We start from the raw sequence: 13,612 nt of genomic DNA, 5'->3' as shown, positions 1-13,612 counted from the left end.
AAATTTCAATAGGCACAATTCTTTTAGAACGTATTTGCAGTGATGAAGTCCCTAAAAGAGCTCTACAAGTCAAAGTTGTGGATGAATGTATCATTTTTTACTCATAGTTTTTTACTCATAGTTTGATCGTGTTATATTTTTTTTCCAGTAGTATAAATGAGACCATTCAAAATCATATGTTTAGAGATATTTTGTTTTCTCAAACCATACCATTCAAAATCATATGTTTAGAGATATTTAGTTTTCTCAAACCATATTGATTTGAAACCTACATAACTTTTTATATTTCTTAATTAATAACATTTATAATAGTTATAAATTTCCAATAATTTTTTGCATTCTCTTATTATATATGTAGTTATATTAGTATATTTTTCTCACAAAAAGTCGTCATTTGGTTGAAGATATTGTGATTCAAAAGTTTTCATATAGTTGAAGCATCCACGATCCAAATATGATGATTTGAAGAAATGAGTTATATCGCATCGATGGTAATTGTAATATGATTTTTTCTTTCAACCAAAACAAATGAAGCTTTTCTATTCTTTCTTTATATTAAGTTTCTCATTTGATCTTTATATGTGATTTCTGTGTATTACTCAATCTTGAATGTGACTCTCCAAACATCAATGTTTTCCTTGGAATTTCTTTTTGATTATTCTTTTTCAAGAAAAAACATTTTGATTGCAGGTTAGTGAAGCATTGTCATCAAGTTTCTATGGTTAAATAGTGTTAAATGAAGAAAAGAAGATTCAGAAAACGGATATAGGTTTTTTTGTTTGAGCAATGTAGACGAATGTTAGTTTTTTCTTTTGATTTAAATGTATATTTATATAACATTTTTATTTATATATTCAACCACTCAATGTTCTTATTTATTTGATTGTAGTTTTTCTATTTTGATTATGTTTATTTTCTATTATTTTTTGTTGGGTTATCCTACACAATATATGTACAAGACAATATTTAAAAGATAACATAATTTTTAACATTTGATATGTAATTATGATTGACTTATCATGTTATTTTCTTCATATAAAAGTAATTTATCCTATTACTACGACAATAATTACATAGGACATTTACGAAAATATATATTATATGTGATTTGTTTAACATATATATGCACCTATGTATGTTATAAATTTATAATTAAATATATTTATGTTTAATAATTGAAGAGACTAAAATGATAATAATAATAATAATAATAATAATAATAAATACACATTTACAAGTACCACATTCATTTGAAACCCACACTACAACTCAAGAGTTTTCTAATTTATATATATATTTATTAGTTACAACTCAAGAGTTCTTAACTTATGATTATGAATTAGTAATCACTAATAACTTTTTATTTTCCTTTCTTTTATAAGGTTATAAAGTTTTGCTCATTAAAAACATTAATGTATTTGAAGAGATTTGTGATTTAAATATGAATAGTTAATATAAATGTTATAATAGATGTTTTAGTGTTTTTATGTTATTAAAAGTTGTAGTGTTTATTTTTCATATTTTTTATTATTCGTTGTATATATATATTTTTTAATACAAGTGTTATAATAGATTTTTTTGTATTTTTATGTTACTAAAAGTTGTAGTTCATATTTTTGTTCATACATTTTGTTACCCGTTATATATAGATTATCATACGTTTGATATATAATTTACATAATTTTAACGGTTTATAAAATTATCAAATAATTGTATATATCACAATGACTTAAAAAATAAAACTATAATGTTTAATAAAACTAATATGTTAAGTATATGTTTTCTTTACTACTAACATTTTGTTTCAAAGTAGAAATATTAAATAATAATTTGGTAAAAGTTATTATTTTAACTATATAATTGTATTCTCGCGCAACGCGCGTGGATTCGCCTAGTATATATATATATATATATATATATATATATATATATATATATATATATATATATATATATATATATATATATATATATATATATATATATATATATATATATATATATATATACTTATTATAAATTTTATAAAACAAAGGTGTTAGATTGTTTTTTAATAGATACAAATTTTGAAGTCTACACACCATATCTACAGAAAAATAGTTGAACCAGACGTATATAATATGCAAGAAAAAAAACGGATTGTTTTTTAATGTTTAATTATAGGAGCTAAAATAAATTGAAATTAAAATAAACTCATTATAGTTATATCTTAGTTTTTTGGTATATCAACCACCACTAAATTGTATACGATCAATCATAATTAGATAGTCCACTGATCAAAACAAAATTAACAATATTGTCATATTTAATTACACTTGAATTTGATTGGTAAGCATGAATAAAAAAATTGATAACGATATTTGTGGTAGATCTCAAGCAATTTTCTAACTTTCGTCTACATTAAAAACTAAGTGTCGAACTTTGTATATTATACGGATTGACTAAAAAAAAGTTAAATATCAATCTATAAACATTTAACATTTTTTAAAATAAAATTTTTAAAAAAATACAAACAAAATTTAGAATAATTAAGTAATTAAATATATACTAATAAAAAAATAATAATATGTTTTAAATAATTTTGTTGAATATAAAGATGTAAACATTAAACATATTTTAAAATAAATTTTTGAAATAAATACAAACAAAATGATGAATGAATAGGTAATTGAATCTATACTAATTAAAAAAAATATTGACATATTTTAAATAATTATTATGAATCACAAATTTTCAAAAACTTTTTTGAATACAACATTAGATCTCATATTGCTAAGTTTATTGTTATTGTCTACAATTAATATTTTTAATCTATTTCTGTTTTTAACTCTGAACAATATAACATAAAACTTCTCATGAGTGAACATTGGTTGTCTAAGTAACAATCACACCTTCGATAGCGATTGTCATTGACTCTTGTTCATTGTCATTGCAAAACATATATCCAATCGAAGAGGCAAGTGTGAGCTTAAACCTTGGATGAATCCAAGAACTGCATTATATCACCTTCCATAGACATTTAAGGATAACATGTTGAGATTTGTGCAGGTGATGTGTACAGGTGCAATAAAATACCAAATGGAATACAAGTTTCTAGTAGAATACAGTCAATCTTAACAACAAATACACACACACACACATACACACACACACACATATATATATATATATATATATATATATATATATATATATATATATATATATGTTCATTTTGAGTGTTTTAACTTGTATTTTAAGCTCTATGAGTCAATTGTTTCATTTGAGGCTATTTGGAATTTAAGAGGCTTAATGAGAAAATTTGTCAAATAAGAGAATATGCCAGCGTTGTTGCGACGCACCCCTGAATGGGGCGAAGCACGTCCCCTATCTTGTCCCATTTTAAATGTCATTTTTAGCCTAAATCTCGAGTTTGGTTCCTTTCCTTTGGTCCCTTTTAGTTTCCATGAGTCTTAATATAATACTTAAGGAGTATTATAAACTTAGAGCGATGGGTTAATCCTTAGATGGTTATTTTAGTCTTTGACACTTTATAAAAATGATATTAGGTGTTGAGTTGGAGGAACAAGCTTGGTGAAGTGTAGGAAGAGTGAAGTATCACTAGCACTGGACTAAGGTGAGTTTATCGGGAGCATATGTACCAAACTGTAACTTTTATTTAAGAGTTTTCACATGCTATAAAATGCAAATACACTATGAAATATTTTTTTGATTCTTGTATTAAGCTTCTACATGCTATGTGCTTTATATATAAAGAAGCAACTTAGAGTATTTTACACAATCGATTTGGAAAATAAAAGATATTTTCCTTAAAAAGTTGATTTGAAAATAAAAATGGGTTTAAGATGAATATTGATAAGTTGTTTTATTTATTAAAAAAAAAAAAAAAAAAAAAAAAAAAAAAAAAAAAAAAAACTTGTTGGTTTATGTTGGTATGATATTGTATGATGTTTTCATGTTAAAATGATGTTTTATGAAAAAACGTTCCTTTATGTTAAATGATGTTTTATGATTTCAAGTATTAACATGTACATACATACTAGGATGGATATCCATGTGAGTCCCTCATTATATCCATATGAGAATGGTTATTATGATGTATGATGACACTGAGTGATTCTAGAAAATCTTTACTAGGCACAAGTGGGAGAGCTACCCCTTGTGTGGAGTCAATGTGATGGTTCATGAATACCTAGTCTATGATGTGGACTTGGAATATGTTTTGTTTGGAATACGCTCCTTCTTACATCATCACCATTAGTTGTGTTTGGAATATGCTCATTCACGACTATATGGTGTATGTTTGGAACACGCTCCTCCATACTCAAGTCTTAACCATCAAACTTGTGAGAATGTACTCTTGAGAGAAACTAGGGTTTGGGGATAGTTGCATATTGCATGCCTTTGACACTTTTGTTTGTTTTATCTCGTTTGTATTAAGTTGAGTGATTTTAAATAGGGGTGGCAATTTATGACACGACACGAAACGAAATTGGGACGAAACTGAAATTTGAGTTCGTGTTCGTGTCGTGTTCGTGTTAACTGTAAAAAACACGATGTCGTGTCATGTCGTGTTCGTGTTCAAAATTCGACACGAAATTAACACGATTTAGGAGTTCTTTATCGTGTTTTTCGTGTTTGTCGTGTTTTCGTGGTATATTTGATAAAGTATTCATTAAATAAACTAGTTTTTAGTATATGATATATTTTTCGTGTCATGTCGTGTTTGTCGTTTTTTAATTCGTTCGTTTTCGTGTTAGTTAAAAAAACACGACATCGTGTCGTGTCGTATTCGTGTTACACAAAACATTGTCGTGTCGTGTCGTGTCGGACAGAAACACGAAACGATAACACGATTTGTCACCCCTAATTTTAAATAACTTAAGAATGTTGATTTAAGATTGGTTTATTAGTTTGGGTTGTAATCCCTTGATTTGTTTTTGTTCAGTAAGTCCCACCCTATTTAGCTTAAGTTGTTTTGGAAATATTAAAATCAAATATATTGGAATTTGCTTTGAAAGATCTTTGTTATGAAATCCCTAAAACGTTTGGGAGTTTTTTATTTTGAAAGAAAGAATTTTAATTTAGTTGTGGGGTCTTTTGGGCCTAATATGTCGAAACGATGTTGATAAGAAATTGATAACAAAACTTCTACATTTTTTAAAACATTCTCAAAACAAAAATGAATTTAGGCGGTCGATTCAAGTAAACGAGATTGCTATCTCCTCACTCAAAATGAACCCACACCGGATATTCTCACTATGCAAATCAATAATTGTCTAACAAGTTTTGACAGATGCTTAGGTTGAAGATTGAATGTCACATAGAAGAGTTAGCATGGATTTTGAGAAGACCAAAACTTGTGTGGTGAACTTGAGTGAATATTGTTGATATTTTAATTGTTAACAACCTCCCTACCTCAACTTTTAAAATGTTATGTTTTGAAACTTTTTTTCCCGCAAACTTAACTTTGAATTAAATTCTGATTTTTGAAATTTAAAATTTTCTTAAAGAGGGTTTCATTCTGATTTTTAAAATTTAAAATTTTCTTAAAGAGGGTTTTAAATAGGCCCTACCAAAGGGTGTTACATCTGCAAACCTGTTAAAGCTTGTCTTAATGGCTTTTGTTGTGACAAAATTAGAATTTTAAGAGCTTGATTAGCATGATTAAAACTTTAATGGCCAAATAGTAATAATTTAAAACTTCAATGGTCAATGAGGTTAAAACTCCATAATTAAACTTCAAAACTTAAATTTATTTATTTTATCAAATATTATATACTATATTATTTTAATCTCTATTATAAAATATTATATACATAAAATATAATATAATATAATATATTTATTATTTTACTTTTATAACTATACACATAATAGTATAATACTATTACCATCCTTCATATTTTTGAAAAAAATAATAATAAAATAAAAAATGGTTATCTTTAAAGTTATGTTTGCGGCTTAAAAATATCAAATTAAATAAATAGCTTTATAAAACATTGCATGTAGATAAATATAACTTTAAAATTTTTAAAAATTAAAAAAAAAATATCATCCATCAAGTTAAATGAATTTAATGAAAAAATCTAATATGATAACAAAAAACCTCTACAAAAGGTTTACCATTGTCAAATACTCATATATCTCATGATGAATGAGAAATAGAGCTTTTTGGTGTATTCTTTTTGAAGTTCCTAAATCATTTGGTATCTCACCAGTGGAACAAAATGATGATAGCACTTATTAAAATGGATGGGTTTTGGTTAAAAGGGGACAAATACACAGACACACACACTACATTCATTGAAAATGTTGTGAATTTTATGTAAATTTAAGTTGTACCAAAACCCATCCAACTGTAAAGCAGCACAAGAAAGGAATCAAAAGTGCATACCATTAACTCATTAAGTGCATCTCTTCCTGAAAAGCAGTCAAACCATATTTGACTCCTTTACAGACTGTTGTCACTAATAAATCCAATACACAAAAAAGGAGGTGAATTCATGTACTTTTAGCAATCCAAAATTATGTGAAATTAACAATAAAGATTTAAAAAAAATTGAAACATATACGATATACCTATAATAAGTATATAACCACAAACATTTTTTTAACTTATAAAACCACAACCTAAAAAGTGTTTGCAATGATGGAAGATCAAATTAAGCATAATATTAAAAAAGATAGAAAATCATTTAAATTCCTAAATCTAAAGAGTTGATACTCGCAACAAGTAGAGCATTTTCAATCGAAAAGCAAACAATTACAAACCATAAACAGGTCTTGAGTAGGGAATTTTGTTACTCATCTGCCTTTGGTGCTTCTTTAATTTCTTCAGCACTGTCATCCTGCATTATTTCAAACCAACAATTGGGTATGAATATATGATAGATTGATAAATAAATAAATAAATAAAAGAACTAATAAAGAATAAAGATTGAAATTAAAAAAAAAACTACCTGCATGTCTGAAGTCCACAAAGTGAGATTATCACGAAGAAGTTGCATGATCAGGGTGCTGTCCTTGTAGGAATCTTCTCCTAAGGTATCCAATTCAGCAATAGCTTCATCAAAAGCCTAGCAAATCACAAAACAACCAGTCAAATTCAGAATAATCACAAGTGAATCTGAGAATATTATTTATATTCAAAGTTTTATACAGTTTACTGCTCACCTGCTTTGCAAGATTGCATGCGCGATCTGGTGAATTTAGGATCTCATAGTAAAAGACTGAGAAGTTGAGTGCAAGTCCAAGTCGGATAGGATGGGTGGGAGCAAGTTCTCCATTTGCAATATCCTGCAACCATGAGAGCTTGATTCTTTTCTGACTGCTTTGGAAAAAAAGTGAAAGAAAAATCGAGCACCGATATGGAAAATATGCAACGGTTTTCATTGGATGAATGCAATAGAGTCGTATTAACTTGAGATTCGATTTTCAGAGTTAGATTTTAGAAGAACTACAGAAGTGTGAGTTTTCATTGAAAGGGAATAGATTTAACGGAAATCTAATATGCAAGTCATGGAATGAATAGATTGACATTGAAAAATTTAATGTTATAAGAGAGGGGATGAATAGTTTCAGGTTTGACTTCTGGTTTAGAGTCTAAAAGCTAACAAGTGAAACAGTGAAAAACGAAATTCTTCAAACAAAATTTTGAGCAAAAAGTGAGAAAACCCTAACCTGAGCCGCCTTGTAAGCAGAGAGTGTATTCTCAGCAGCTTCTTTCCTCTCAGATCCAGTCTTAAATTCAGCCAAATACCTGTAATAATCTCCTTTCATTTTCAGATAAAAAACCTTGGAATCACCGCTAGACGCGGATCCGATGAGCTTCGAATCGAGAAGCTTGAGGATACCGTCGCAGATCGACGATAGCTCCGTCTCGATCTTAGATCTGTAATCACGGATCGTCGCAACGTGTCCCTCGTTGCCTCTGCTCTCTTCTTTCTGCTCGATGGAGGAGATGATACGCCAGGAAGCCCTCCGTGCTCCGATCACGTTCTTGTAAGCAACGGAGAGAAGGTTGCGCTCCTCTATGGTGAGTTCTTCGCTGCCGTCCGCGGCGGCGACGACTTTTTCCATGAATTCAACCATTTCCTCGTAGCGTTCAGCTTGTTCGGCGAGTTTTGCCATGTACACATTGTCTTCGCGAGGAGATGAAGCGGCGGCCATTGCTATGTTTGTGTGTGAAGAGAGAAGATGCGAAATGGGGAAGGAGAAGGCGGTTATCGTCACAGCCTATTCGAGTTTTGCAGAGAGAGACAGTATATTGGCTCTTTTGAAAAAGGTATTTCCTTTTTCCAGAGCAGCAATCACTGGTTCCAATATAATATTTTATATTTAGAGTAAATTACAATTTTGGTCCAGTTGTTTATACAAGGTTTAATCCTAGTTTTACGATTTTGACACTAGTAGTCCTCGTGGTTGGCAATTTCATAAGGCTGTTAGGTGTGGGCAACGTCTTTAAGGCGTTTTTTCATGTTATAACATCACAAACACCACCCCTCCTTCCTGTTTTTGCACGTTGCTTTCCATTATCACCACCACATCCTATAACGCCCGTTTTTTGTTTTTTCTTCTAAAAATGTCGGTGAGCATTGCCCACTCCGACCAATCTTATGGAAAGGTTTTTATTCTTGTTACTGTCAATATTTTTTTGTGAAGTGCATATGAAATGATTAAAATGTATAAGTTTTTGTCTTTTCTTATTTTTTTAAATTATTACTAAAAATTACAGTATATCACCAACACCATCGTATATCATCACTACAGCATCGTATGCCACCACCACCGTCATTTTTCACTACCACCACCTGCAACTCAAAACCAGATTAAGCTACCCACTTACCCAACCTTACATATCCCAATAAACCATAGTTTTTTATTGGAAAAAATGCATAAGGGGACGGAGGAAGAAGATCGGCCCCACCATCACCGCCATAGTCAAGATAAACTCAATCCCTTTTCTCATCATCTTTATCTTTGATGTTAACTTGAATTGTAATTGATGGTGGGAGGAGAATGTGAGGCGGTGATAGTATGTAAATGAAGAGGAGATGGTGCTTTTCGGAGAAGAGGATCGAGAAAACAAATCAGCTGGATTTACATGCACGAAAAAAAAAACAGAAAGGAGATAGCAACTGGAGATGTGATTAGAAAAGAAAGGGAATAGAGTGATCGTTATAGATCAAGCGGTCACTTAAGAGTGAGGAAAGAATATCGGCAACTAGTTAGGGAGAGGAGGGTTTTTGGATGTGATATGCATTCTCAGTGGGGATGACATTGCCATTAATCTTTTTTTTATATAGCACGTTTACAAGTTTGGTCATTAATGTTAGAAAGTCGTATTACTTTTAGTCCTAAAAAATGACAAAACAAGGACATTTTAGTCATTTCATTTCATGTGTAGTTAATAGAAAAACTTTGACGATAATGGAGGGAATGACCATTTCTAATAGAATTGCCAACCACGAGGATCAATGATGTCAAAACCATAAAACTAAGACCAAACATAAAATGTGGTGTAAACCACATAGACTAAAATTGTAATTTAATTTTATATTATAAGAAACTCCGTCGCTTCCTCGATTAGATTCGGTCTAAATTAGTAATTTACAAACATAATAATTGGATAATTCCATTATTTATCAATTACTTCTTGAAAAAACACATAAATAGTGAAAATAGAATCAAGAAAATTATTTCGTCGCGGATATAGACAATGATGTAATAATCCATGAATTTAAATTAAAGGGTTTAATAACCCATGTAATAAACTAAAATGGCATATTACCCATATAAAAAAACCAAAAGGGTATAAGATCCATATAATCAAACAATTGGTTTTATAAATCTTGCTATGAAAAATATGCTACCACCTTCAACTTTTTTTCAATTAACAAATAGAGTTAATAATTGATTAGCTAATAAAGATGAGTAATACATACAAAGTCAATATGTTAAAATGGGATAATTCTACAAACAAATAACAATAATATGCATGCATCAATCCTAAATCGAGTCAATCTCATAAGTCCAAACTTCCTAAAATGGTGATGGTTAAATAATACGACTCGTGATCAGTAAGCACGAAGCACAACCCTTAGCTTTTTTCCATTTTACAAATCTAGGCATAGTGAACCATCACACTAGCCACCAAGGGTAGTTAACCACGCTTACGCACGTAAGGCTTTTTAAAATCCTGATCACAACCCACTATCTACGAATTCTACAAATAATAGGATTCCAAGTGTAACATCTCAAAAAGCATGACATAAAAAAATTGTTTTTACATTAATAAATCGCTAATACATATATTTCCCATAAAACCAAGGAATCCAAGATTTAACAAAACATCATCAAATCAGATTAATTCACAGAACGCGAAAACTTGTGGTGTGTGCTCTGCAATCATCCCGAGCTCTCCCATTTGAAAACCGAAGTACCTGAAACATAAACTGAAAATCGTAAGCACAAAGCTTAGTGAGTTTCCCAAAATACCACATAACATACAAGCACGAAATATCATGCAACATACATATAGTTGTCATGAGATCCCCCTCCCCTCCCCAATGGTCTTTACCTGGAATGTCATGGGCTCCCCCATGGTCTAATATCCAAGTGTCATGGGATCCCCTCATAGTCTTTTCCTGGAATGTCATAGGCTCCCCCCCCCCCACACAGTCTGATATCCAAGTGTCATGGGCTACCCCAATGGTCTTTCATGCAAGTATCACATAAACAACTAGCATTCCATATAACACGTAATGTGTCGGCATTGGTGTCTTCGACCCATGGATATAGTGAGAAGACTCACCACACACTGTTGAATCTCGCGGATAAATCTTTGGTTGTTGGCTGACCGAACCCAGAACTATCAATATCAAAACAACACCCAATTAACAATTGGGTTCCAATCCATAATCATAAATCCATACTTAGGGTAAAAAGACCATTTTACCCCTAACGTAGCTTGGTCCAAGACTAAGGCCCAAACTCAAAATCTGAAAGACTCAAAGGCCAAATAATCAACCAAGGCCCAAATATGGCCCAATATTCCAAATTAGGCTCAAACCCCTTACATAGGCCTTACCCTAAAGCCCAACCATTCTTTTGTAACGCCTGATTCCTGGTATGCATTTAACTTATCTATTTATTCGTTTTAAGAGAGGGACTCGACGAGTTTGTAGCCCTAACTCGTCGAGTAGAAGGCAGAATATGCGCGGGGTATGAGCTATCTACTCGACGAGTCAAGAGCCCTCGAATCGGCGAGTAGATCGGCCAAAATAAAACCCTAATATCAGGGTTTTGCACCCTATTTAAGCTCCTTAACCCCCACCCATTAGCCTCATTTACAGCCTCCTTGTCCCAAACCCTAATCCACGAAACCCTAGAGCATCTTGTGAGTGTGTGAGCCATTTGTAAGCAATCTTTTGTGTTCTTGAAGCTTGAAGAAGAAGAAGGAATTAGAAGGCTCAAGAGGAAGAGAGTAGATCCAGAAACTACACTTCTTTGGCTACATTTTCTGGTAATCAAGTTTCTATCTTGACCTCTACCTTCCCCTTTTATGAAGGTTTTGGCCCAAGAATGATAACCTTTGGAGAATGGACGACCCAAGTGGATAATCTTCCAGATCTAGGACCTAGAGGGGCTGTTATGACATAAAGGTGCAAACTTTATGCCATTGGAGCCCCCATGCAAGCCATAGAGTATCATATTGGCCTTTTTAGCCCAAAAGGCCATGCATGTGGGGAAAAGGTGGGAACTTTACGTGCCCAAGTAGTGTTAGGGGTTTATATCTGAGGTTATAAGTTTTAGTTTGGTGTATGGAGGGCCTAAGGACTAAGTTGTAGGTCTCAAGGAATTTGGGTTTGAGCTAAACCCTTTAAGAAGTGGTATTAAGGGGTAAAGTCAGAAACTTTACCCTTAAAAGGGCATTCTCAGGGTTTATGTGAATTATGAATCTTGGATATTAGGTGTAGGGGCTTAATCCATTAAGATAGCCCAAACAGACAGGGGAACTCGGCGAGTCCAGTAAGGGACTCGATGATTTGAAGCCGAGTTAAGGGACTCGATGAGTTGAAGCTGAGTTGTCTCGATTGTATGCCATGTAGAACTCGATGAGTCTGTGAAGGAACTCGACGAGTTGACACGGTTGACCACGAGTCTGAGTGGTACAGGAACTCGCCGAGTTAGGAAATAACTCGACGAATTGGGTTGACTGGGAGTTGACCTTGACTTTGACCTTGACCAGGACGTTGATTTTGACCATGGGTAAAATGGTCATTTTACCCTAAGAAGAATTATCAGATGTTTGATTAAGTGTTATTGTGAAATTGATAGTCGGGGAGTCGTTGGAGCAGCCATCAGAGATTCCTCACACGAGATTTCACAGCTAGAATTTGAGGTGAGTTTCCTCCAGTAGGAACGAGTCTAAGGCACCAAGGCCGACACGTTTAGCTAGTAGTAGTTCCGGACTATGGTCCGATGTCGGGCGGGGCCCGATGTAGGGTTATATGTTTTTCTGGATTTAGATCCGATGTCGGGGCGGTCCCGAGGAATGTTTGTATGCTTGATGTCTTTGTGATTCTCGTATGTGTTTGTATTGTATGTTTCCAGACTTCGGTTCGATGCCGGGGCGGTCTCGATGAATGTTAGTATGATATCGGATTACAGTCTGATGTTGGGCGGGGCCCGAGGAAATGCTTTAATGTTATGATATATGCTTAGGGTTATGTGTATTATTTGATTATGCTCACATGTATTCCAAGATCTGCTCGATGCCGGGCGGGGCTCGATGTCGGGCGGGGCCTGATGTCGAATAGGGTTCGATGTCGGGCGGGGCCCGATGTCGGGAAAGCCGATGTCGAGCTTGACTCGATGTAGTAGGGGCGGGGCCCAAGATATGTTATGTGATATGTGCATGGTATGTGGTAATTGGGGACACTCACTAAGCTTCGTGCTTACAGTTTTCAGTTTTGGTTTCAGGTACTTCCGGTAGCAAGGGGAAGAGCTCGGGATAACTGTAGTGCACACACCATTATGTTTATAGCCTGAGATATTTACTCTGATATTTTGACAGATGTTTTGATATGAGATATTTTTTCTTATGTTTTGATGTGATGGCTTTGGATAACTATGGTTTATTTATTAATTAAAATTGAAATTTTTGGACTATATTTTTGGGATGTTTCATCTTCCTAGTCCAAAACACTTGTACTCAGATGACCCATTAATAACTCAAACAACCAAGCCCAAACTTGAGGCCCAAAAAGCAAAATCTCATCTGACTGAGTACGCCCCGCGTACTCAGTGGGTACGCTAAGCGTACGCCCAAGAAACCCAGTACACCCCACATACGAGGAGATACGCCCCGTGTACTGACCCTGCCCACAACCAATCCTTGAAACGTCTTAATCCCTTAATCCAAGACGTCCAAAACCTCATAATAGATAAATACAAGTGACTTGATCCATAAAGTCGAAGGCTTTAAACCTTTGCATGGCTTAATGAAGCCCAACACCAAAGATGAACTCCAAAGGTCAAAATCACTCGAAAATGTCTTAAAAACTTCTTAATACCTTAAGACCTTAGTCCAAACTTCCAGATCTGA

At 32.9% G+C, this 13,612-nt stretch overlaps 1 protein-coding gene across 1 annotated transcript; it reads right to left on the bottom strand.

Annotated features, from left to right (window-relative positions):
• Window positions 1-6,655: 6,655 nt before the first annotated feature.
• LOC145159932 (14-3-3-like protein) lies at window positions 6,656-8,307 on the bottom strand. Its single transcript, XM_079078986.1, has 4 exons — window positions 7,684-8,307; window positions 7,177-7,299; window positions 6,963-7,079; window positions 6,656-6,851 (listed from the first exon to the last, which is right to left on the bottom strand). Exons 1-4 carry the CDS (start codon window positions 8,170-8,172, stop codon window positions 6,804-6,806), a joined length of 777 nt encoding a protein of 258 aa, XP_078935112.1. The 5' UTR covers window positions 8,173-8,307; the 3' UTR covers window positions 6,656-6,803.
• Between the last annotated feature and the right edge of the window lie 5,305 nt (window positions 8,308-13,612).

The sequence above is a fragment of the Lactuca virosa genome, chromosome 2 (genome assembly GCF_052849685.1).
Source record: "Lactuca virosa cultivar CGN04683 chromosome 2, Lactuca_virosa_CGN04683_v6, whole genome shotgun sequence".
Taxonomy (NCBI): Eukaryota; Viridiplantae; Streptophyta; class Magnoliopsida; order Asterales; family Asteraceae; genus Lactuca; species Lactuca virosa.
The sequence above is the reverse complement of the archived record's forward strand: the minus strand, read 5'-3'. Positions and strand labels throughout refer to the sequence as shown.

Coding starts and splice junctions, on each gene's coding strand:
- LOC145159932 (XM_079078986.1), bottom strand. CDS start 8,172: ATGGCCGCCGCTTCATCTCCTCGCGAAGACAATGTGTACATGGCAAAA. Junction 7,300..7,683: donor CTGCTTACAAGGCGGCTCAG/GTTAGGGTTTTC, acceptor TCATGGTTGCAG/GATATTGCAAATGGAGAACT. Junction 7,080..7,176: donor CATGCAATCTTGCAAAGCAG/GTGAGCAGTAAA, acceptor GTGATTTGCTAG/GCTTTTGATGAAGCTATTGC.